The sequence below is a fragment of the Terrapene carolina genome, unplaced genomic scaffold (assembly GCF_002925995.2).
Source record: "Terrapene carolina triunguis isolate 2854851 unplaced genomic scaffold, T_m_triunguis-2.0 Scaffold212, whole genome shotgun sequence".
NCBI lineage: Eukaryota > Metazoa > Chordata > Testudines > Emydidae > Terrapene > Terrapene triunguis.
Genome location: NW_020664563.1, coordinates 11340150 through 11366340, shown reverse-complemented (window position 1 = coordinate 11366340; position 26191 = coordinate 11340150). Strand labels below are relative to the sequence as shown.

Below are 26191 nucleotides of genomic sequence, written 5' to 3'. Positions count from 1 at the left end.
GGTAGTTGCAGGTAAGTACTAAGATGATAAAATGTCAGCTATCCTACCTCCTTTCTTAAGCACTAAAATCACTGCAATTACAAAATAAATTTGATTTTTGTTTAGACCTTTTGTAGTGATTGGGTTAGCAGACAACATGAAAGTAATAATTAATAAGACTGTAAATCAGTTTCTCTCTTAAATCTGAAAGGATACCAGAACTCCAAAAATTACTTACAATCAAGATTCTGGATATCAGATATGCAAACTATCCTAGTGGATGGAAACTGAAATGTTGCTCTCCTTCCCCTTCCCCAGCCCTCCCATTCCTTTATCTTTCTGGTTTTCTGCCTTTTTCTCCCATTCTCTCCTGATTTTTTTTTTTTTTTTTTAAAGGGGGGGAATGTCAGTAAAATATAAAAAAAGATACAGACTGTATACAAGTGTCCTTGCTAAATGCAACTATATTTCATAAAATATATATGATATTTTACACAATAATCTTGGACACAATATGTCTGCATTGTACATACAGCAAATTGTGGGATCTGAGGGGGAAGCTGGGTTCTTCCCTTCTCAGGAGTTACCACCAATAAATGGTTCTGGCAGCCAAACTTCACTGTTTTCAAATTATACTTTTAGTAACCAATCCAGCAATAACTGTCCCAGCAGCTGCATAAGCACTAGTGCAAACTACATTTGGATGTTCTCAACATCTTTCCATGAAAACCAGAGCAAGCAGAATTTGTTTCTGTTATAACACTGCTCTACAGCCAAAATGCTTCTGAAATAAATGTAGTCAAACTTTATTAATTTTGGGTCACTGAGAACGAAAATGATGCTTAAAATTGTTGATTGGCTCTAGTTTTCAAGATATGCTATTGGGTCAGTATATACGACCCTTGACTTGCGAATGGGGGAGGATAAGTGAGTTATAAAGGGAAGGGATCTCAATTTAAACCAGAAATGACTAAAATACATCTTTGACTGGATCTATGAATAAATCTATGACTGGGTTTGGACAGTACTTGCTTTTTAGGCAAAACAATGAATGATGCAATCTGAAGCTGGTATTGCATCATACATGATATGAATTGCATCATGTTATTCCTAGAAGTCATGGATGATGCAATCATAACAAAGCTTACATCACTCTGCTGAACAAATTGCCCTATATCAGCTCTAGAAATCATAGTGTCGTGCTCTCTTATTTGTCAGTGTTTGATTTTGCAAAGGGACACATTTCTGTTTAGCCAAAGTGAGCAGAGATGCCTCGTACTTGTGTGAACAGTGCAGATAACTTCTGCTATGTTTGTGGTGAAGTGACTTTTGCATCACAAAAGCGCAGTATAACCACTATGGTTAAGAAAGCCTATCACCTTTATTTTGGCTGCAAAATTGGAGATCAGGACAAGAGGTGGGCCCCACACATATGCTGCAAGACTTGTGCAACAAATCTTCGCCAGTAGTTGAACAGGAAAAGGAAATCTATGCCTTTTGCAGTGCCAATGATTTGGAGAGAGCCAACAGATCATACCAGCAATTGTTACTTCTGCATGGTGCCTCCAGTTGGGAAAGGTGTGTCAAAGAAGAAAAAGTGGACTGTGCATTATCCAAACATTCCATCAGCTATACGCCCAGTACCCCACGGAGAAGGACTGCCGGTTCCTGATGCACCAGAATCATTCTCACTTGAGTCAGACGAGGAAGAGGAAGAGGACGAAACTTCTGATCCTGAACCATCAATGTCACAGGACCCACATTTTCTCCCATCCTCCTCCTCTGAACCACACCTCATAACACAAGGTGAACTGAATGACCTTGTCAGGGATTTGGAACTACCCAAGAGTAAGGCAGAGCTGTTGGACTCCAGACTACAGCAGTGGAATCTCCTAGCAGGTGATGTTAGGGTTTCCATGTTCCGTGACCGTCAAAAGGATCTTGTCCCATTCTTCTTCATGGAAGGTGATCTTGTAGCCTGCAACAACATAGATGGTGTGATGGCAGCCCTCAACATCGTTCACGATCCAGATGAGTGGAGACTGTACATTGATTTATCGAAGACGAATCTTAAAGCTGTTTTACTGCATAATGGCAATGTTTTGCCATCAATTCCAGTTGGTCATGCAGTCCATATGAAGGAAACCTATGACAACATGAAACAACTTTTGAGGTGCATAAACTATGACCAACATCAGTGGCAGCTTTGTGGCCATTTGAAGGTTTTTGCTCTCTTGCTTGGTCTGCAGACTGGATACACAAAGTACTGCTGTTTTCTCTGCGAATGGGATAGTCGTGCAAGAGATTCCCACTACATCAAGAAAGATTGGCCACTCCGACAGTCATTGGAGCCTGGGAGGAAAAGTGTTCAGCATCCACCACGTGTTGAATCAAGGAAGATTTTGTTACCACCCTTACACATCAAGCTGGGTCTGATGAAGAACTTTGTCAAGGCCATTGACAAAACACAAGCAGCTTTCAAGTACCTCCATGGAAAATTTCCAAGGTTAAGTGAAGCTAAGATAAAGGAAGGTGTCTTTGTTGGTCCTCAGATTCGTGAACTTCTTCGAGATGATGCATTTGACCATGCACTGCGTGGCAAGGAAAAGACAGCATGGAAAGCCTTCCAGTTAGTGGCAATAAATTTTCTCGGAAACAACAAGGCAGACAACTACAGGTTGTTGGTGGAAAACCTCCTCAAGGCATACAAAAGCCTTGATTGCAACACGTCACTAAAGATACATTTTTTGCACTCTCATCTAGATTTTTTTCCACCGAACTGCGGAGCAGTGAGCGACGAGCACGGCGAGCGATTTCACCAGGACATTGCAACAATGGAGAAACGCTATCAGGGCAAATGGAGCCTATCAATGCTTGCAGACTATTGCTGGACAGTGACAAGAGATGCTCCATTTAATGAATACAAGAGACAAGCCAAGAAGCGCCGAGTAGACACTGAATAGGACTAAACTATGTACATAATAGTTTTTTGCCTTTTGTTTCATAATAAATTTTATTTATATAACCCTTTTGCTGATTTTTAAAGTGTTACATAAACAGGACAGGTGAAATATTATCATGTAAAGCAACCATAAACACATGAAAAGACCTAGGTTTACAATTTATGATTAAAACTCTACTATCTACACAATATACATAGACATAAAATGTAAAAACTTAAATATCTTAGAAACAGTAGCCAATCAGTTGTTTTAATTGTCATATTTGAATTCAGCACATCAAAATACATAATAAATAGCACATTTTATCTCTGAAGCAGACGACTTCTCAAAAATTGTAGACCAGTGTAATCAGTTATATAACCCAACTTCTAATTTTCCACATATAGCTAGGTACTGGGACATCTGGAAATGGAGTGAACTAACCCAGCTGAAATTTTAAATAATAGAGTCCTCTCCATTTTTTAAACTTATTTTAAAGAGCTGTTGGAGCAGAAAAGCACAATTATGGCTGTTATAGTAACTACTACATTACTGTAACGGTATAATCTCTTTTCAACATATGCATCAGGAAAACCACACAGATTTGCATCTTCAGCAACCTGCATGATGTGCTTCAACAACATTTAATGTTAAAAGTTAATATTAAAGAACAAAAAGATTGTTTTTTCCAATTGTCTACAAATAGAAACTGGCTTCCAATCACCAACGTTAGGTTCCTGTAATACTGCTTTGTAACGTGTGAACCCTCAGATTACTGTGCTGAGTAAAATGACAGCAACTCTCTCTTCTTAAAAGCCCTTTTTATTGGTTCACCAGCACACAGAAACAAATAACTGCTTCACTGAAGTAGCCTGGAATGATCAGCCACTTTTGATACAACTCAAATTATTCAGAAGAAAAAAAAGTAACTGAATAAGCAAAATAGCAGCTCCAAAAGATCACACTGATACAGACTGCCACTGTACTTAAAACGTAAAGACGCTTGTGTAATTAAACCCAATGGTATCTCAGCCTAACAGAGAGGCAGCCATGTTATCAACAATCAGGCTTTAAGGCAGCATTCTCTAAAGGGTTATTTTATTTCAAATTATATGACTAAGATATGACTAAACCTGAACTATTGGCCTGCAACTAAACAAATCTCAAAATTGAGACTGACTTGGTATCCAGTTTCCAAATACATCACAGCACATTTAGACTGCTTTCTAAGAGTGCAATATCTCAATTGTTGGAGATATTTGACCTGATCTTTACTGTCTTGCACCTTGTGTAGTCATTTACTTAGTCATAAAAGAAATCCAAACATGTTAAGATAGGAAATGTGATAGGGCAACCAAGCAACCTTAAATCTGCCCAGTAACACTACTTAAAAAATATTATTAGGATTAAACCTTGGTGTTTGTGGTCTTAGATTAAACAAATTTTTTAACATTAGATTTTTTTTCCTACCACCTGACGCCATATTTTAAATTTTTACACTGAATCTCAACTCTGAATTTCCTGGATTTATAACATTTAGCTTGAGAATAATTACAACATCCCTGTCAATTTATCCTAAATACTGATTTGTAATCTCAATTTTAACTCCATTTTAATATAGTTTGTCTTGAAATCTTCTTGGGCTGTTGATTTAAAAAAAAATCATAACATTAAACAAAAGTCTCAAAGAACTTTTATTTGATATTTCTAATTATTTGAAAATATGAAAAATCATCCTTTTAACTTCTATGGATAGATTCACTGGTATACTCTAGCTGTATTATGCCACTCTGGAGAAGTACAAAGCAGCCAGGACATATTGGCTAGTTTAGCTAAGTTTACAGCTACTCTTTTTTGCCAGTGCAGCAGAAAACAACCCGAGTGTACCCCTCATTTTTACCCTCCTCCCTATCTTCTAAATTGCTCCTTCCAGCCCCCTGAACACACATGGTTCCTTCTCTCTGTTGAGTAGATTTGGTGCAACAGGTGGCTTTTGAGAAGAAATATTTAGGATTAATGATCATTTTTGCCACTGTTTTTCATAATTAAGTTTATCTGTCAGAGGCTGGTGCATAAAATCTCCTTCAACAGAAACTCACAAAAAAAATTGCCCTTTGTAAAATAGCCACTATCTTACATTTGCAATGAGAGTGAAGCCAACCAAGCTTCCTCAGGGAAGATGATGGAGCTTTATGCTGTCAGGGGGCAGATACTCAGGACTTTACTCTACACTAGATACTTCCCTCCCAACACCCATTGCTGGGTGGATGCCATTATACAGGTATAGAAATGTTCATACTGGTATAGCTTATTCCAGTTCAAGAAGCAAAATAAACTATACCAGTATAAGTGCACCCATGCTAGGATTTGTACCAGTATAACTATATTAGTAAAAATCAACTCCTAACCAACACAGGTTTACAGATAACTTCTAGTGTACACCAGGCCTTAGTACCACTCTTCAGTGAACAGATGCCTTTCTCAAAATGACCACTGAGGTCAGCTAAGGCTTCAGTCCAATACAGAAGAGAGGGAGATGGCAGCCACTTTGAAAAGGGCAGTTTTTTGTGGAATTCTCTACAAAAGAAATTTGTTCTTCATCTCTACTGAAGAAGAAACTTTCAATTATGATTAACACAGTGGGGAAAAAAGCCCATGAATACCAAAAACAATCTACAAATAATGTGGCTTATGCACAAGATTTCAGCAAATTTTAACTATGACAGATTTGAAGAACCTATTATTCCATTACTGAGATCATGAAAGAACAAAAGATCGGCCAATGGGTGCTAAGTATTTCAAAGATCGTAATTTAATTTTTACATAATACTAATTTTACCTCAAACTAATGCATTTGCTTGTAAAATTCTCAGAAAATTCATTCTATACTCCCGGGGTAGTCAATTGGCATACGTCGGGCCAAATTCAAACTAGAAGACGTTTTTGAACAGACCCTGAAATTGTTTTATTTACTCATCATTATTGTTGGGGGTTACATAAGTGATCTCTCTCCTGCCATCCATCTCCATCCTCTGACAAATAGAGGCTAGGGACACCATTCCTTACCCATCCTGGCTAATAGCCATTAATGGACTTAACCACCATGAATTTATCCAGTTCTCTTTTAAACGCTGTTATAGTCCTAGCCTTCACAACCTCCTCAGGTAAGGAGTTCCACAAGTTGACTATGCACTGCGTGAAGAACTTCCTTGTATTTGTTTTAAACCTGCTGCCTATTAATTTCATTTGGTGACCCCTAGTTCTTGTATTATGGGAATAAGTAAATAACTTTTCCTTATCCACTTTCTCCACATCACTCATGATTTTACATACCTCTATCATATCCCCCCTTAGTCTCCTCTTTTCCAAGCTGAAGAGTCCTAGCCTCTTTAATCTCTCCTCATATGGAACCCATTCCAAAACCTTAATCATTTTAGTTGCCCTTTTCTGAACCTTTTCTAGTGTCAGTATATCTTTTTTGAGATGAGGAGATCACATCTGTACGCAGTATTCGAGATGTGGGCGTACCATGGATTTATATAAGGGCAATAAGATATTCTCAGTCTTATTCTCTATCCCCTTTTTAATGATTCCTAACATCTCGTTTGCTTTTTTGACCGCCTCTGCACACTGCGCGGACATCTTCAGAGAACTATCCATGATGACTCCAAGATCTTTTTCCTGACTTGTTGTAGCTAAATTAGCCCCCATCATATTGTATGTATAGTTGGGGTTATTTTTTCCAATGTGCATTACTTTACATTTATCCACATTAAATTTCATTTGACATTTTGTTGCCCAATCACTTAGTTTTGTGAGATCTTTTTGAAGTTCGTCACAGTCTGTTTTGGTCTTAACTATCTTGAGCAGTTTAGTATCATCTGCAAACTTTGCCACCTCACTGTTTACCTCTTTCTCCAGATCATTTATGAATAAGTTGAATAGGATCGGTCCGAGGACTGACCCTTGGGGAACACCACTAGTTACCCCTCTCCATTCTGAGAATTTACCATTAATTCCTACCCTCTGTTCCCTGTCTTTTAACCAGTTCTCAATCCATGAAAGGACCTTCCCTTTTATCCCATGACAGCTTAATTTACGTAAGAGCCTTACGTAAGGCTAGGTTAGATCCTGTCCACTGGATCCCCCTTGTCCACATGTTTGTTGACCCCTTCAAAGAACTCTAATAGATTAGTAAGACACGATTTCCCTTTACAGAAGCGACGTTGACTATTGCTCAACAGTTTATGTTTTTCTATGTGTCTGACAATTTTATTCTTAACTATTGTTTCGACTAATTTGTACCAATGTTAGACTTACCGGTCTGTAATTGCCGGGATCACCTCTAGAGCCCTTTTTAAATATTGGTGTTACATTAGCTAACTTCCAGTCATTGGGTACAGAAGCCGATTTAAAGGACAGTTTACAAACCTTAGTTAATAGTTCCGCAATTTCACATTTGAGTTCTTTCAGAACTCTTGGATGAATGCCATCTGGTCCCGGTGACTTGTTAATGTTAAGTTTATCAATTAATTCCAAAACCTCCTCTAGTGACACTTCAATCTGTGACAGTTCCTCAGATTTGTCACCTACAAAAGCCGGCTCAGGTTTGGGAATCTCCCAAACATCCTCAGCCGTGAAGACTGAAGCAAAGAATCCATTTAGTTTCTCCGCAATGACTTTATCGTCTTTAAGCGCTCCTTTTGTATCTCGATCATCAAGGGGCCCCACTGGTTGTTTAGCAGGCTTCCTGCTTCTGATGTACTTAAACATTTTGTTATTACCTTTGGAGTTTTTGGCTAGCCGTTCTTCAAACTCCTCTTTGGCTTTTCTTATTATATTCTTGCTCTTAATTTGACAGTGTTTATGCTCCTTTCTATTTGCCTCACTAGGATTTGACTTCCACTTTTTAAAGGAAGTCTTTTTATTTCTCACTGCTTCTTTTACATGGTTGTTAAGCCACGGTGGCTCTTTTTTAGTTCTTTTACTGTGTTTCTTAATTTGGGGTATACATTGAAGTTGGGCCTCTATTATGGTGTCTTTAAAAAGCGCCCATGCAGCTTGCAGGGATTTCACTTTAGTCACTGTACTTTTTAACTTCTGTTTAACTAACCCCTCATTTTTGCATAGTTCCCCCTTTTGAAATTAAATGCCACAGTGTTGGGCTGTTGAGATGTTCTTCCCACCACAGGGATGTTGAATGCTATTGTATTATGGTCACTATTTCCAAGCGGACCTGTTATAGTTACCTCTTGGACCAGCTCCTGCGCTCCACTCAGGACTAAATCGAGAGTTGCCTCTCCCCTTGTGGGTTCCCGTACCAGCTGCTCCATGAAGCAGTCATTTAAAGTATCGAGACATTTTATCTCTGCATTTCGTCTTGAAGTGAAATGTTCCCAGTCAATATGGGGATAATTGAAATCCCCCACTATTATTGAGTTCTTAATTTTGATAGCCTCTCTAATTTCCCTTAGCATTTCATCATCACGATCACTGTCCTGGTCAGGTGGTCTATAATAGATCCCTAATGTTATATTCTTATTAGAGCATGAAATTTCTATCCATAGAGATTCTATGGAACATGTGGATTCACTTAAGATTTTTACTTCATTTGATTCTACATTTTCTTTCACACATAGTGCCACTCCCCCACCCCCACCCCCGCACGAACTGTTCTGTCCTTCTGATACATTTTGTACCCCGGAATGATTGTGTCCTATTGATTGCTCTCAGTCCATCAGGTTTCTGTGATGACTATTATAACAATATCCTCCTTTATCACAATGCACTCTAGTTCACCCATCTTATTATTTAGACTTCTAGCATTTGTGTACAAGCACTTTAAAAACGTGTCACTGTTTATTTGTCTGCCCTTTTCTGATGTGTCAGATTCTTTTTTATGTGAATGTTTATCATCTGATCTGGCCCTTACATTATCCTCTTCCATCCTCTGCTCCTGACTAAAACCTGGAGATTCTCTATCATTAGACTCTCCCCTAAGAGAAGTCTCTGTCCGATCCACATGCTCCTCTGCAGCAGTCGGCTTTCCCCCATCTCCTAGTTTAAGAACTGCTCTACAACCTTTTTAATGTTTAGTGCCAGCAGCTTGGTTCCACTTTGGTTTAGGTGGAGCCCATCTCTCCTGTATAGGCTCCCCCCATCCGAAAAGCTTCCCCAGTTCCTAATGAATGTAAACCCCTCCTCTCTACACCATCGTCTCATTGAGACTCTGAAACTCTGTCTTTCCTACCTGGCCCTGCGCGTGGAACTGCGAGCATTTCTGAGAATGCCACCATTGAAGGGGCTGTAGGCTTGTAATCCTTACCTCTGAAGCAGTAGCGGCAATATTAACATTGCTCGACTGCCCATTCATTAGCTCCATACTGCCCACACCATTGATCTTCTGCCCTACATTTACAGCAGCAGGGTAGTCACTTCATTTCCAAGGCAACAGAGTAATCATTCCTACAAGAAAATGAAAGCAAGTCAGAAATTGTATTCTTATAATAATGCTGCTTGTTGTTTTCATTTCTGCACAGAAAAACTGTTTGGTAAGGAAAAATATTTTGGACCGTCAATGCAATAAAATTATTTATTTATATATGAATGCTACTGATACAATAAAGGTTTGTTGTATTTTCAATTTCATGAAATATTAGTGCCCCCTAGTGCTGAGAAACAGATCCTAGCTTAATTTTTACTGGTATCTACATTTGTATTTAATCAGAGTACAGATTAAATACATTTCCTGAATTTGCTAATTATGAATTATGACTTTTATATTTTAAAGTCAAGTCAGAACTGTGTCAGGGCTGCAATTAACTGGAAAACAGACGGTTTAACGTAACTATAAACAATCCGATAGGACTTTAAAATGTTTAACATTAAAACTGCAATAAAAGGCCACAAGACATAGATACAAAATAAAGTTAATTCATTCCATGGAATTTTTTCCAAAAACACACTCGTAAACATGTATAGATGAGTTTTAAATTACTTGCAGTAATCTTCATTAGTACATCTGACAGATATGTAATCCTAAAGAGCAAGAGATTGCAAGAACAAAAATTTAAGTAATTCAACATGCCCAGGAGTAATCTGATAATTAAAAGATCATTGCAGGAAAGAAAAAAAAAAAAAGAAAAAAAAAAGAGGAGGATTTGAAATATAGGCCCACATCCTGAGGCTTTCAAGATCTTTCTGCTCTCCACCAATCCTTGCCTGATCTATGCTGAGCTGGTCCACTGATGCAATTTAGAGCAGCCATGCAACTGCAAGTAGTTTAGACAGCAGCAACCCATCAACAGTGGTTATATGCCAACTCTGTTCACACATATCAGTTGCACAAAAGCAGTCAATGATGTACTTGGATGGTCTCAACTCTGTCCAGTATAAACTCAAACGCAGTAGCTACAATCCACAGAGCAATAATGAGGGACAAAAGATATGTTTAATAAACATTTTATCAGCATTTACAAAAAACTTTAAATACAAAAAAAAAAGTTTAGTTTAAATATATTCTTGTTTAGTTTTCCCCTCCAGAGGCTTTACATGAACAAAACAAAACAAAACAAAAAAAGACGGACAAATTAAGCAGCCACTATGCAATTACAACCTGTGAATGTGCTTGTTTTACTACTTGTTGGCACAATAATCCAGTAGCTGCTTTGATGCACATCTCCCACATTCCTGAATTCTGAAAAGGAAAACAGAGGGGCATTAGTGAAGAGATACAGTCAGGCAATTCCCCAATCCTCCTGTCCCCAGATTAATCTCAGATCTCAAATTACCTCCTCATGGTGCTCCAGCACCCAGTGATTTTCCCACTTCCATCGTCTGAAGACTGGTACATCCCTTGGACCCCACTGCATCAGATGAGATGTAAGACAGAAGTGTCAAGGAGCACGTCTTCACTCTGGACATGAACCACTCCTGTTCTCTGAATCCTACAAGGAACCATGAGAGAAGAAAATTATTAGCTCAGCTTCAAAAAACCCACTCACAACAAAACAGGAAAACAAAATGCAACTTTAAACTTAAAAATGAATTACAGTAATAAACAAGTTCCTTACCTCCTTAACCACCACCATTCAAAAGTAGCAGTGCTCAAAGTTGACTCTGACCTCAGGCCAAGAGTTAATCGGTAGTGGGTGCAGCAGGAGGCGATAGCTTTCTGCCATAGTATCTGCACGCAGTCATGCAAGGAAGCAGCCCCTGCCTCTCACAATGCATGCATGGATCCACCAGAAGGATAGGACTATTTAAAGCAGCAAGTTTAATGAACTAAAAACAAACAGTTGGACACATGTTTCAGGGAGCTGTGACTGCAATTGTCGGATAAGGGCTTTCTATTGAAAAATGTGTGATTTCCCTCACACAACTTCAGGGATCATTTGTCTTTTTAAAAAAAAGTTATGAGACACAACAAATACAATACTATAATCAGATAGCTTTTCTGCACAAGAGCAGAATCAACTAAAAAGTTTTCTATTCATGACCTTTGTCCACAAAAGTTTGGGTTTCTAAAAAGCCTCTCATTTTTTCAGGATCACCCACCAGCCTATTTGATTTCTTCGTACCTTCTGTTTTGTGATTCTTTGTGAAGGAGGTTACGTTAAAAAAAAATTATTTTATTTTACTGCCTTAGCTATTATTTTTCAATTAAACAAGAACAGACTGAAACCATGATGTAGTATCTTCTATATAAGCACTAGAGGAAAACACTACTTAAAAACATTCAAGGAACCTTGCTGAGCCCTGGTTTACACTACAACTTGTGTCAGTATAACTACGTTGCTCAGGGGTGTGGAAAATCCACACCCCTGAGCAACATAGTTATAGTGACCTAACCCCCAGCATCGACAGCGCTATGTTAAAGGAAGGGCTTCTCCTGTCAACATAGCTACCACCTCTTGGGGAAGTGGAGTACCTACGCCGATGGGAGAAGCTCTCCTTTTACCATGGAGTGTCTTCAGTAACCAGTGCAGCTGTGCCACTGCACCGGTGCAGCTGTAAGCGTAGACAAGCTCTGAGTTTATTATAGCGGACTGTCAGGCCTGCTATAGCTAAGGGCAAGACCAGCTTTCTATTTAAAGCTCAACTCTTCTACATGCTCCCGCACGGTTACTCAGATTGCCTTGAAATTTGGTGTGCCTCATATGGGCACAGGGTACAGTTAGGGAGCCAAATTTGAGGTATTTTGACCAAGGGGTTCCCAAGATACAGCAATCTGAAAAAACAGTTCTCTTAAGGCTGATGTATTTTTTTGCCCAGACCTGGGGATCAAACCAGTGCTCCGATCCTGTAACAGGGGTCTTAATCGCTCAAGAGTTACCTCCAACTAGTGTCTGCCCCATTGCCCCTTTAGAGGAGCAAAATTCAGAACTGTATTCACCAAAGAATTTAGCTTTCATTTCAGGCGCGTGCCTAATGGTCACAAGGTACACAGAGCATGCACGTATGCATGAACAGAGGAGCCAAGAGCCCATATTTGGGGGACCTTGACCTTCTGAAGGGGTCTATGCCAGTCTCTCCCTGCTCTATGCGTGAGCTGACATCTCGGGTTCAAGCTCTGTGGCCCTGCTGCTTGGGGTGGGGAGCTGAGAACAGACATGCTAGGAGCATGCACCAAGAACACACTGCTGAGACTGGAGGAGGTGGGGAGAACAGGTATGATTTAGACACATCACAGGTTTCTCAAACACTGGGGAAGGGGGATGGAACACCCACTGAGATGAATGGAGCAGTTCACATGTCAGAGCTATTGTTTCAGGCTGTACTCATCTCTAAGGGGTGCTCTCATTAGCTGAGACTATCATATTGAGATGAATGGCCCACTTCACACCTCTTAGAGCCTCCTGTATTTCAGGATTATCCTGTGCTGGGAATCAGGATATAGCAAAGCAGTTGCTGATGATTAACTTCATACAATATTAAAGCAGAGAGCTAGCTCTACTACAGCTGAGGTTGACAAGACTTTTCTATTTAAAGAACAATTATTCTAAATGTTCTAGAATCGTGGGGGCATGGAACAGCATTAGTGATCCAAATCATGTGGCCTAGGGGAAAGAACAGCAGACTGGAATTTATGTCTACACTTCGGACCTTACAGCAGCACAGCCATAGATGCCGACTTCCCCGCTTTTCCCTGGGTGCTCGACCCCCCACCCCCACCCCTGCCCCCATTCCACCCCTTCCATGAGGCTCCACCCCTGCCCCAACTCTTCCCACCCTTGCCCGACCCCTATTCCAACTCCTTCCCCAAATCCCCACCACGGCCCCGCCTCCTCCCCTGAGCACACCACATTCCCGCTCCCCCCCCCCCCCCCCCCCCCGTCTTTTCACCCCCCCCCCACCCCTTGTTGCGGGCGCGGGGGGGGGGGGGGGGGGGCGGGGGCGCCGGGGGGGCGGGGGGGGGGGGGAAGGCTGGCTGTCGGTGGGTGCAGAGCGCCCACTAATTTTTCCCCATGGGTGCTCCAGCCCTGGAGCACCAATGCAGTCGGCGCCTATGAGCACAGCTGCACTGCTGAAAGCTCTCCTGTGTAGCTGCTGTATGCCAGTAGGAGAGCTCTCCGGGAGGCATAATTAAACCACCCCCAATGAGCAGCAGTAGCTATACTGTCAGAAAAGCATCTCCCACCGATATAGCACTGTCCCCACCAGCGCTTTTGTCTGTGAAGGGCACGAGATACCTTAACTCTGCATTATTGAAGGTTGGTTTTTTTGGTCAGTGAATACTTTTAAGTGTGACTAGATTATTTATTTAAAAAAACCCTTTAACTCTTAGGCTATGTCTACACTAGCACTTTTTCGGTAAAATTTGTGTCAGTCAGGAGTGTTAAAAAACCACACTCCTGACTGACATAATTTGCACCAACAGAAGCGCCAGTGTGGATAGTGCTATGTCAGCAGGAGATGCTCTCCCATTGACACAATTACTGCCTCTCATTGGGGGTGGTTTAATTATGCCAGTGGGAGAGCTCTCTCCTAGCGGCATAGAGAGTCTACACAGGAGACCTTGCAGTGGCTCAGCTGCAACGGTACAGCTGTGCCGCTGTAAGATTTCTAGTGCAGACATAGCCAGAATCTGGGAGGCCCTTTGGAAATGTGTTTTGTCTTATTTTGCAAGCTCATGAACTGGAGAAGGATTTACCACCACCTGCCCCATGGTGAATAAAAAAGTTGATCTTTTAAAAAAAATAAAAAAATAAAAAAAAATTGGACTATTAAAACCAGATTTTTTTAAAAAATATAAACCTGTATTTAATTTAATAAAAAACAAACCTATTTATAATTAAAATGACAATTTATGTTAAAGCCTAAATTTATTATGACCTATTAAAATAATTTAAATTAAGAAAATTTAAAAAAATAATATTAAGCAGTACATGTTTGCTGCCAAGTTTTAAAGAAAGTTATATCACTGAACTGGTTGAAGTCACTGGCAAACACCTGGAACCAGGCTTTGTTGGAAAGCTAAACCAGCTTTGGATAGCAGCAGTCTCTTCTGCAGATGCAGACAACGTTTTCTTTATTTCAGTTTGTTCAACTAGTTCAGCTCACTGACTAGTTCATTCAAAGATAAGAGACCAATAGGGAGTTGAAAAAGCAAGAAAAAAAATAGCTACTAATTTTCCATAACTGTTGTTTAAGATGTGTTGCACATGTCCATTGCACTCAGTGTTTGTGCACCCCACACTCAGTCACTGGAAAATTTTTCCTCAGTGTTACCCATCAGTGCGGTTCAAACACCCTCTGCCGTTGCGTACCACCAACTTCCCCAAAACCTGCCCTCCCCTTTTCCTTTTCACCATACAACTCCAACCCAGAGGGGTAGGAAAGTGGGTTGTGGAATGGACATGTACAACAGATCTTGAAGAACAACTATTATGGAAGGTTAGTAACTGTTTTATCCTCTGAGTGATTGCACATGTCCGTTCCATTCTTGGCAGCTCACAAGCTACAAAGCAGAAGTCATGGGAGTTTATATACACGCACAACTCATCCAAACTTAAAAGAGTCTCCAGAATGGGGATGTGAAGGTGGGGACTTATAATTGCTGCTTTAAAAGTGTCCTAGATAGGGACTTGTGCAAGAAACACTGACAAGGCTCATTGTGATTTTGTGGAATGCCATGTTACTTTGCTCGCTGTGGAAATGGCAGCCGGTATACACAAATACAGGAGGCTATTCATGCTGAAATTCTCTGTGATGATACTGGGAGAGCCTTCATCCTGTTTGTGATGGCCATGAACAGTTGGGTTGACAAATGGAATTGTTTAGTCCTACCTATGTAGAATGCCCAAGGTCTTCTAACATCTAGCATGCACAGGTGTTGCTCCTCTCTATTGGCATAGGGTTTTGTGTAAAACATATGCAAGAAAATTGACTGGCTAACATGAAAATTAGATACCACTTTAGAGAGAAATCTTGGATAAGGGTGTAGATACACTTTGTCCTTGAAGAAAATTGTATAAGGAGGTTCAGATGTCGGAGCACACAGCTCAGCCACCCTCCTGGCTGAAGTGATTGCTACTAAAAAAGCCAACTTCCAGTAATAGGTGTAGTAAGCAGCACATTGCTAAAGCTTCAAATGGAAGTATCATAAACTTTGACAAAATTAAAGTTCAAGTCCTGCAGGGAACCAGTTTTCTTATCTGAGGATACAACTTTTCCAGGCCTTTAAAAAATCTGATTGCGATACAGTTGTTCACATGAAGATGGAAAGCTGATGTTGCTGCTAAGTGGACCTGGATAGAACTAATCACCAACCCTTGATGTTTTAGGTGCAACAGATAGTCCAGGCTATGCTGGATTGAGAAAACCTCGAATTGATGAGATAAGATGAAAAAATGCTTCCATTGCAAAATTTAAGTAGTCCTGGTGGAAGCCTACCTACTATTTAACAAGACATGGTGAACTTGCTCCAATCAGGAGCGACTCCTCTGTAGGATTTAGCCATGGAGCCTCCAAGCTGTTAAATGAAGTGCCCACAGGTTCAGCTGGAGCAGCCAACCATGATCCTGCAAAATTATGTCTGGGTCCAACAAGAAGTGAAATCAGAGCCTCCACCAACAGATTGGAGAACGAGTGCTGCTGGGGCCAGGCTGGGGCTATTAGTATAACCCAGGCAAGTCTCATTTTATGGTTAGCAACAACTTGGAGTAGCAGTGGACTTTGAGGAAAAAGCATAGCAGAGCTTGTTCAACCAGGATAGTAGGAAAGTGTCTGTGATGGAAACAGGACTGCGACCTTGTAGGGAACAAAACTGGTGGCATTTCCTATTGGCTTTGGTTGTAAATAGGTCTATCTGGGGATTCCCCCACTGATAGAAAACACCCCTGGCTACATCCAGGTGGAGAGATCACTCTTGGTGACTCGAACGATATGCAAGCTTGTTTTGCACCTCTGGAAGGCAAGAGGCTTTGAGATTGATTAAATCGGCAATGCAAAAGTTCCATTAGTGAATTGCCTCATGACAAAGCACAAAAGAGCGGACTCCTCACTGCCTGATGAGGCAGAATATTGCCACTCTGTCATCTGTGAGAACAAACAGGCTTCTTCCCTTTACCTGAGGGTATGTCTACACTACAGGATTAATCCGAATTTAGATAATTCGAATTTGGGAAACAGGTTGTATAAATTCGATTGTGCGCGGCCACACTAAGCACCTTAATTCGGTTTTAAACCACATTAATTCGGTGGTGTGCGGCCACACTACCCCATTAACTTAAACACAGTAATTCGGTGGTGTGCGTCCACACTAACCCTAATTCGAATTAACAAAATCGATTTAGGCTCTACTCCGTTCGTCGAGGTGGAGTACAGAAATCGATTTAAAGGGCCCTTTAATTCGAATTAACTGGCTCTGTAGTGTGGACGGGTGAAGGGTTAATTCGGATTAAGGCAGCTAAATCCGAATTAAAGTCCTAGTGTAGACCAGGCCTGAGATAGGAAAGCCTGACAGGCTAGGTGGACAGCCCTTAGCTCCCTGACATTAATAAGCAGAGACAGGTCCCACGAGGACCATGAACTCTGAGTTTGGAGCAGACCCACGTAAGCTCCCACCTCCAGACAGACATATCCATCACTAATGTGAGCAAACTACTAACTGTGGTATGTAACGTACCATTTAAATCAGCTTCTGCACCAGATGATTGGAGGATAACTAATATGACACTGACTTTAAGAAAAAAGTTCCAAAGGTGATCCTGGCAATTACAGGCCAGTAGGCCTAACTTCAGTATCTGACAAATTGGTTGAAACTGTAGTAAAACAAAACAAAAACAACAAAACAAACAAAACACTAACAGATTTATCAGACACATAGATTAACACAATTTGTTGGGGAAAGAGTCAACATGGCTTTTGTAACGGGAAATCATGCCCATGGGCGGCGAGTTATATTCTTTCGTGGTGCTCAGGCTCCAAGAATATTCAGGGCTGGGGGACCTGCTCCACCAATATTTGGAGCTGGGTCTCTCCCCCGGCCCTGCCTGGAGCACATCCGGGGCATCCACCGCCCTGGCCCGGACCGTCCCTGCCTGAAAGAAAGCAGCGCGCGCCTCCCCCTTGCCTGCTTGTGCTGCCTGTGTAGCACATTCCTACACGGAGCAGTATCCTACACTACACAGGCTGCTGCTGCTGCCTAAGGGATATAGCACAAGAGCAGCGCCAGCAGGCTGGCTGCTGCAGCACCTCAGAGGGGGAGGGGGAGGCACACACATGCTTGGCAGCCCTCCCCGTCCCCTCCCCTCTCCCGGCACCCACCTGGAGGAGATGCCAAGGGGGCTTCCAGCCAGGAGACATCTGGAGTGGACCTCACTCACCTGAGCAGCTGCTGGGGCTTTGGTGAGTGTTTGACTCTGTGAGCCACCTCCCCCCCAGCCCCGAGCCCCCACTCCTGCCCAACGCTGGGCAAGGGGCAGCCCCATCCCCCAGTGAGGCTACGGTGAGGGGCAGCAAGGGAGGAACGAAGCCACATGTGATGACAGTTCCCTCCCCCCCCGCATGCACCCACCCACCACAGGGGAGATGGGGAGGGGGACTTCCTAGACCCGAGCAGCTGGGACTTGGGTGAATTTTGTGACAACCTGACCTCCCCCGCCCCCACAGCCACCACCCCGCAGCCACCACTCCTGCCCCATCCTGGGCAAGGGGCAGCCCCATCCCCCACCACCAGTGAGGCTATGGTGAGGGGCAGCAGCAGGGGAGGCCACATGTGATGGCAATCCCTGCCCCGGTACCCACCATAGGGGAGGCGAGGGGGCTTCCTGGACCTGAGAGGGGCCATAGGAGCATGTGCAGTGACAGTGGTGCAGAGTGAGTGTGCTACAGGAAGGGAGAGGGGAGGAGGAGAAGAGGAGGGGTCCCTCCCCTGGAGCTTGCTGCTGCCAGCAGGGGCGGGGGGAGTCCTCTCTGGCCCTAGCCCTGGAGCAGCCTGTCTGCACCCCAAGCTCCTCATCCCCGGCCCTGCCCCACCCCAGAACCCCAGCCGTGAGCCACCTCCTGCACTGTCAACCCCTCATCCCCAGCCGCACCCTAGAGCCCTCACCTGAGGGGAAAAAAACACGCAACTTAAATTTGGCGGTCAGTTTGGGGTATCGTGTTTAGCACAATACTTGATTATTTTTACACCCTTTAAAGTATATAATTGGTGGTATACAGGTGTTACGAAGTGGGAATGTTCTTAATGTTTTCTCTGAATACTGTGTGGGTGCCTCAGTTTCCCCTATGCATTTCTTAAGGATCTAGATGGTGGGATAAGGGAGTGTGATTGTTGTAGAGCCCTAGAGGGCCAGTGTGATGCTGTCTGCACAGAGAATGGCCAACACCCTGTCTCTTGGCAACTGATGGCCTGGGCCGCTCTCCTACAAGGTGCCAGCTGAAGGTGTTGGAGAACAAAGATCAGGTGGCCTCCTAATGCCTGGAAAAGAGACAAAGGCCAGAGGAGTGGCTGGAGGGAGTGTCAGTGCCTGTGCGGACTCCCGGGAAGCGCACAGCGTGGAAGGGGATGCTGGCATGCTCTGAAACTACTCCATACAAAGCCAGTCAGAACTCTGGGGGAGCATGCCTCCTCTCTCTGAGCATACTGTCTCCAGGGCAAGAAGCTTACGCCTTCCTGGGTCTGACCTCGGATCATTCAGCATGCCCTTCCACACCATGCACTTCCCGCACCGAGTCCGCACAGGCAGGGCTCCTGGGGAAGCCAGAGGGTCCTGCACCCCAACTCCGCAGTCAGACGTGACTCTAAGCCAGCTGGTAAAACAGAAGGTTTATTAGACGACAGGAACACAATCTAAAACAGAGCTTGTAGGTACAGAAAACAGGACCCCTCATTCAGGTCCATCTTGGGGGGTGGGGAGCCCAGACCCAAGTTCTGGGTCTCTCCCCGTTTCCCCAGCCAGCTCCAAACTGACACTCCCTCCAGCCCCTCCTCTGGCCTTTGTCTCTTTTCCGGACAAGGAGCCCACCTGATCTCTTTGTTCTCCAACACCTTCAGTTGGCACCTTGCAGGGGAAACAGGCACCCACACAATATTCAGAGAAAACATTAAGAACATTTCCACTTCGTCACAACAGGTACAACAAAATATAATACACCTCTACCTCGATATAACGTGACCCGATATAACACGAATTCGGATATAACGCGGTAAAGCAGTGCTCCGGGACGGCGGGGCTGCGCACTCCGGTGGATCAAAGCAAGTTCAATATAACGCGGTTTCACCTATAACGCGGTAAGATTTTTTGGCTCCCAGGGACAGCGTTATATCAAGGTAGAGGTGTACATGTCAAAAGTGATTGTTTAAATGTACAAGAATGTATTCAGTTTTTATGAAGTTTAAACACCAGTGGTGTGCCGCATGCATTGTTTTCACTTATCTGTATCCTGTTATAATGTAATAGCAAACATTTGGCTCTTTTTTTGATGACGGAGAGTGAGAAATGCATTTAGAATCTTTGACCGCCGATCACCCCACACAGTGACCATTTGCTTTGAAATTAGCACTTTCCTGATAGTTCTTCTTTTGCATTACAGTAGGCTTCTCTCTCATTTGATGGGTTATTGTGTATACTCCTGTAACTAAATGTACCACATGGGTAGTGATCCTGTCAGCTTGTTTTCTGAGAGAAGCTTTAAGTATTTACACAAGGAAAAAAATCTTCATCACTGAACTGTTTGGATTTTAACATGGCAGAATAACTGAACAAGACAACGGAGCTCCCCAGAGTTATCCTGGGTAGCCCTGAGAGACTTTTGGAAAACTACATCTCTGCTACCATTTGGAATTATAGACAGACTCACCTGTACACCTATTTTACCTGATTTAAACTCTCAATAACTCATATCTTTTCCCCAGCTAATAAACCTTTAGTTAATTACAGAATTGGCTACCAGTATTTTCTTTGCTCTGACATCTAGGATGCAAATAGACCAGGGTGAGTGACTGGTCTCTTGGAACAGAGACAGACCATTATCACATAGTGCAGCTTGCCTGGGTTGCAAGATAGTCCATTAGATACTCGAGTCTATCTATAGTATTTTAGGAGTTTACACTTGTTACTGGCTTGATGAAATCTAAATATAGAAAATACAACCATGTTTGGAGTGTCTGCCCTGCTTTTTTGAAGTAGGCACTCACAGTCATGAGCCACTCCATACAGCATGACATACATTCATAAATGATCTGGAAAAAGGGGTAAACAGTGTGGCGGCAAAATTTGCAGACAATACAAAATTAAGATAGATAAGTCCAAAGCAGACTGCAAAGAGTTAGAAAGGAATCTCACAAAACTGGGTGACTGGGCAACAAAATGGCAGATGACATTCGTACTGATAAATGCAAAGTAATGCATATTGGAAATCCATCACAACTGTACATACAAAATGATGGGGCAGTTGCTACCACTCAAGAAAGATCTTGGAATCATTGTGGATAAAATTCTCTGAAAAGATCCCCACAATGTGCCGTGGCAGTTTAAAAAAAAAAAAAAAAAAAAAGCTAACAGAACAATGGGAACCATTAGGAAAGGGATAGATAATACGACAAAATATCATAATGCTGCTATATAAATCCATGGTATGCCCACACCTTGAATCCTGAGTGCAGTTCTGGTCGCCCCATCTCAAACAAAGATATATTAGAAATGGAAAATGTACAGAGAAGGGCAAAAGAGATTAAGAACATGGAATAGCTTCCATATGAGGAGAGATTAAAAAGACTGGGACTGTTCCGCTTGTAAAAGAGATGACTTAGGAGGATATGACAGAGGTCTATGAAACCATGAATGGTGTGGAGAAAGTGAATAAGGAAGTGTTATTTACCCCTTCACATAAACCAAGAACCAGGGGTGACAAAATCAAATTAATAGGCCACATATTTAAAACAAACACACACAAGTAAGTACTTCTTCACACAACACACTGTCAATGGGTGCAACTTGTTGCCAGGAGATGTTGTCGACGCCAAAGTATAACTGGGTTCAAAAAAGAAACTAGGTAGGTTTATGGAGGCTAGCTCCACCAATAGCTATTAGTCAAGATGACCAGGGATGCAACCCCATGCTCTGTGTGTCCCTAAGCCTCCGATTGCAAGATGCTGGGATTGGATGACAGGGGCTGGATCAGTTGAGAATTGCCTTGTTCTGTTCATTCCCTTTGAAGCATCTGGCACGGGCCACTGTGAGAAGACTAGTTACTGGGCTAGACAGACCATTAGTCTGACCCAGTATAGCCATCTTTATATTCTTATGAAGGTTGAGAGCAAACAGAATGCCTACCCATACACTGAATGGGTCTGTCCACCTATCAAGAGAAGTGAATATGCGAGAGGACTTGTTCAGCACAGAGCTCAAATAGTGATGACCTGGAGAATAAACGGAGGCTCGCCAACTTTAAAGAAATCTGAGATGTAGTCTGGCATGCCGGACTACCTATGTGCATGTGGCCATATGCCCCAGGAGCCTCATGCAGTTTCGAGCTATTCTGACTGGGTGGGCCTGGAGATCTACAGCAAGAAATCAAATCGTTTGGGACCTTGTGTCAGGAAGGAAAGCTCTGGCCTGAGTAGAGTCCAGGACTGCTCCTATAAACTTTATCCTCTGAACTGGATGTGGGATAGATTTTTTTCTAAATTGATCAGTAGATCCAGTTCTTTGAGAGTTGACTGGATGATAGACAAACTGGACAGTACCTGAGCCCTGGACTAGCCTCTGACTAGCCAGTCATCCAAATAAGGGTAGATTTGCACCCGTAGCATCCTCAGTAAACCTGCTATTACTGTTATACATTTTGTGAAAACCTGAGGAGATGCTGACAGGCCGAATGGCAGCACGGTGAACTGGCAATAAGCATGCTTCATTATGAATCTGAGATACTTTGTGACCTTGATAAAGTGCCTACTTTCATGTGGTGATTTAAGTTGAGAGTGGCATACCAGTCTCCAGGGACAGAATAACGGAAGCCAGGGTGACCATGCAACACTTTATCTTTATGAGATATCTGCTTAGCTGGCACAAGTATAAATTGGTCTGAGACCTCCTTTTGCTTTCAGGATTAGGAAATAGAAATAGAACCCCCTCCCATCTGTGACACTGAAGAACCTCCTCTATGGTTTCTACCAGAAGGAAAGAATGAACCTGGAAAAGGAGCTCCTCATGAGAATGGTCCCTGAAGAGGGGAGGGAGTATGGAAGGGAGGAGGAGAAACAAATTGGAGGGTATATACCACTTCCACAGTGCTTAAGACCCATCAGTCTGAAGTAATCCAGGAGCAAGCACGGAGGAAGTGGCACAAACTGTTTGCGAACAGGGGGAGATGGACTCTGGCATCCTGGAAACTGGTAAAGCGTCCTCAATCAACCCATCAAATCACCTGTTTAGAATCCCTGGGTATCTAGATGGAGAAGGCATTGATGTAGAAGCAGGAGGAGGAGATGGCCGCGTCTATAACTTCTACTTTTCTTTCTTTGCAGATCCTGGCAAGGAGCAGGGGCAGAGTACCAATGGATCTGCTGTGGGTGAAAATGTGTTTCCTGGATGGGGCAGGAGTATACAAATCCCAAAAAGTTTAAAGTTGCCTTAGAATCCTTCACCCCATGGAGTTGAGAAGCTGTTTGCCCTCAAAGGGCAAGTCGAATTGTTTGTTGAACCTCATGCAGAAGCCCTGAGGACTGAAGCCAAGAGCTCCTGCACGTGGAAATCGCAGAAGCCATGGTCCTAGCAGCTGAGTCCTCCACATCTGGTCCAGCCTGCAGCCAAGTTCTCACTACTCATTTCCCCTCATCAACTAAAGTGAAGAACTCCTGCGTAGTGCCCTCCAGCAACATGTCCTTAAACTTTAACAAGGAGTCCCAAATATTACAATCATAACACTCAAAAGAGTTTGTTGGTTGGCAATCCTGAGTTGCAACCCCACAGTAGAATAAACTTTTCTACTAAGTTAATTTTTTTAGCATCCTTTGATTTGGGGGTTGCCACCTGTTAGCCCTGTTATTTCCTTTCACTGGTCGCTGATGCCATCAAAAAACCCAGGGCGAAACAGGAATATAGTCAGTCAACCCCCTGGATATAGGCAGCGAGTGACTCCTCCATTTGGAGAGGCTGGGCACGCCCAGACCATGGCCTTGCCCCGAGGCTCACTCCCACTCGGCCTCCTCCTCCTTGCCTACCACTCACCACCCCCATGTGCCTCTTCGCCCCCTCCCCCAATGCCCCCATGCGGGTGGAGCGGGGATGAGAAGAGGCAGAGAGGGGCCTCAGGCAGGAAGAGGATGAGTGGAAGTGGGGCCTCGGGGCAGAGCACAGGCAGGGCCACAGCCAGGACGACCTTTTGGTGGCAGCATGCTCCAAAGGTGGCAGGCCAGCTGTTTGGGGAGGCTTAGCCTCCCCTGGCCTCTTATACCCACTGCCCATGCCCCTGAGAGGGAACATAATATTTACATTCAGAACTTTTTGAGATGGGAGGAAGGGACAAAGAAGTCTACCAGAGCAACTTATTAGTGAGATGATTTTGCAGCCCATTAAGTAAGGCATCCCAGTGGTGGCCAAAATATCAGAAAGGTGATGGGAGGACTCCTTAACCTCCTCCACTTGTATCTCCAAATCAGAAGCAACCCTCTCCAATAGCTCTTGGTGAGCTCTATAATAATAATTGGAAGTGAGTGAGGTGCCTCTGAAGGGAGGAGGATGCCAGCACAGGGTTGAGGCTGCCACTCCTCCACTAGCTGTCCAACAGACTTCTCCTGAACCACCTTTTCCTGCTTGGTAGCAGGCCCAATACCAGACTAGAGAAAAGGCAGCGCCTGGTGAGTAGATTCTCCATGCCTTTCTGATGATACAGAGAAGGAATGCTTTGAGTAAGACCTAGAAATCCAGGTGTTTTTAAAGGACCACTGAACTGGTCATGGCCACATGCCCAATCCCATTCCAGCTGGAGGATCCCAAAGCAACCTCAGGGTAATAACACCTAGGTGAGGAGTAGCATAACCAGCCCCAAGGCAAGGAAACATAGGAGCCAATCTCCAATTCAGGGGAGGATGAATCACCCTCTGCTAACCAAGGGGATGTAGCACGCTATGCTTCAAAGCAGCACACTGGAAACCCTATATTCACCACTGTCATATAATTATGATATGTTTTGTACAAAGCATGCCTTGTGAGGTATCATTTTAAAAGTTGATCTGTTGAACATTAATATCTTGTTGGATTGTATGTGCTATCACTGTATGGAAAGTTATGAAGTTTTGCTATGTGTGTGTTACTGAAATATGTTGTAAGGTTGGGAACACCCACAACCAGCCTTTCAGGTGCAACCATGGAGGAGCCTGACTTCTGATGGCCCATTAAAGGAATCCACATTCCCAAGAACCGTATATAATAAAGACTTCTCAGAGATAGCACGTAGACAATGGAGACTGCTTGACCCAATCACAAGCATAGATGTTTCCAGCAAGCTGAAAGAAACTATAAAAGAGGGGAAGTGACATCATCACTGGGCCTCTTCCCCCTCCCTGCGCCCAACTCAACACCTGGAAACAGTCTGGAGAACAAAGACTGAACTGGGGAGGTGGTCCCAGGCTGGAAAGGAGAATTCTAGCTTGTGTATTATACCATCAGGGCAGGACTTACTGCTTGATTCAAATCTTGTCTAGTTTATAGAACTCAGGTTGCGATTTTACTTTTATTTCTTAGGTAATCAACTCTGATCTGTACACTTACTACTTATAATCATGTAAAATCTTTCTGTAGTTAATAAATCTGTTTTATATTTTACCTTAAACAGTATTTTGGTTGAAGTGCTTGGGGAATCTGCTCAGTGTAAAAAAGCTCATGCATGTTCTCTCCACATTGAGGTAGGGGTGGACTAGGTAATAAACTTACACTGGTCAGGCTTCTGACCAAGGCAGGACAATACAGCCCTGGGGTCCTAGGCTGGGGAAATTGGCTGGAGCCTCTCTATTGTTCGTTCATGAGTGGCTGGGGAAGCATTCATATAACTCAGCTGGGTGTGTCCATGCCTGTGGATGGCTATGTAAGTGCAGTACCTGGAGAGGTTTGCAGCTTGTCACAGCATCTCAGTGTGAGAGCAGTACCCCAGTTCCAGGTTGCACCCAGTCACAGTGGAGGCTGCTGCCGATGGTACCTGAGACAGGTGCCGACTTGGGAAAGAGTATAGTGCAGCCAAGATTGCAGGCTTCCCCTTCAACAGTGCAGATGGGTGTGAAGTCTGAAACACAGGAGGTTGACATGGTATCGATTACTGCACCAACACTGGACCCTGTGATGGAATGCACTCCTGTATTCATACCTACACACTATTGTAATAATCCTTGTACAACGTATGCCTTGTGAGGTATATGAAAACTCAACTTGCTGATCAGTAATATCACAGTATAATGTGTGTAGACGTATTATGTGTATAGTTAAAAGTTTCCCTGCATATAATGTTAAAAATATATGTTCAGACTCACGTAGCACCAAACTACTCAAACACACCTGTCTTCAACAAAGGAGGGTATGCTTGTCTTAATTTGCATTTAAGCAATGAACAAAGTCATCAAGCAGCAAGGGAGAAAGGAGAAAACAAAGGAAGCTCACTCAGGTGGAAAAAAAAGAAAAAAAAAACCCAGCAGGGAACATCCTTCCACACAGACTTTTTGTCTTCTGGTTCTCAGCTGGAAATGCTTTTCAAGAGGGGAACTAAAACTATAAAAAAGGAGGAACAAGCACCCCAAGAGAACCTCTCCTCTTTCTTCCTGTCTCTTGCAC

At 43.1% G+C, this 26191-nt stretch overlaps 1 protein-coding gene across 3 annotated transcripts in view; it reads right to left on the bottom strand.

The window, feature by feature from the left end:
* The window catches only part of LOC113407498 (ras-specific guanine nucleotide-releasing factor RalGPS1), a 287535-nt gene that overhangs the window by 233568 nt on the left and 27776 nt on the right, over window positions 1-26191 (bottom strand). The window contains exons 2-4 of one of the 3 annotated variants that reach the window (XM_026656082.1): window positions 10712-10867; window positions 10537-10617; window positions 9247-9386 (exon numbers count right to left, since the gene is read on the bottom strand). In XM_026656082.1, the coding sequence (XP_026511867.1) occupies window positions 9247-9303 (57 nt within the window). In that variant the 5' untranslated portion in view covers window positions 9304-9386; window positions 10537-10617; window positions 10712-10867. Of the gene's footprint in view, window positions 1-9246; window positions 9387-10536; window positions 10618-10711; window positions 10868-25467; window positions 25496-26191 lie in introns of those variants that run through there. The other 2 variants (XM_026656084.1, XM_026656083.1) reach the window with 2 other exon arrangements.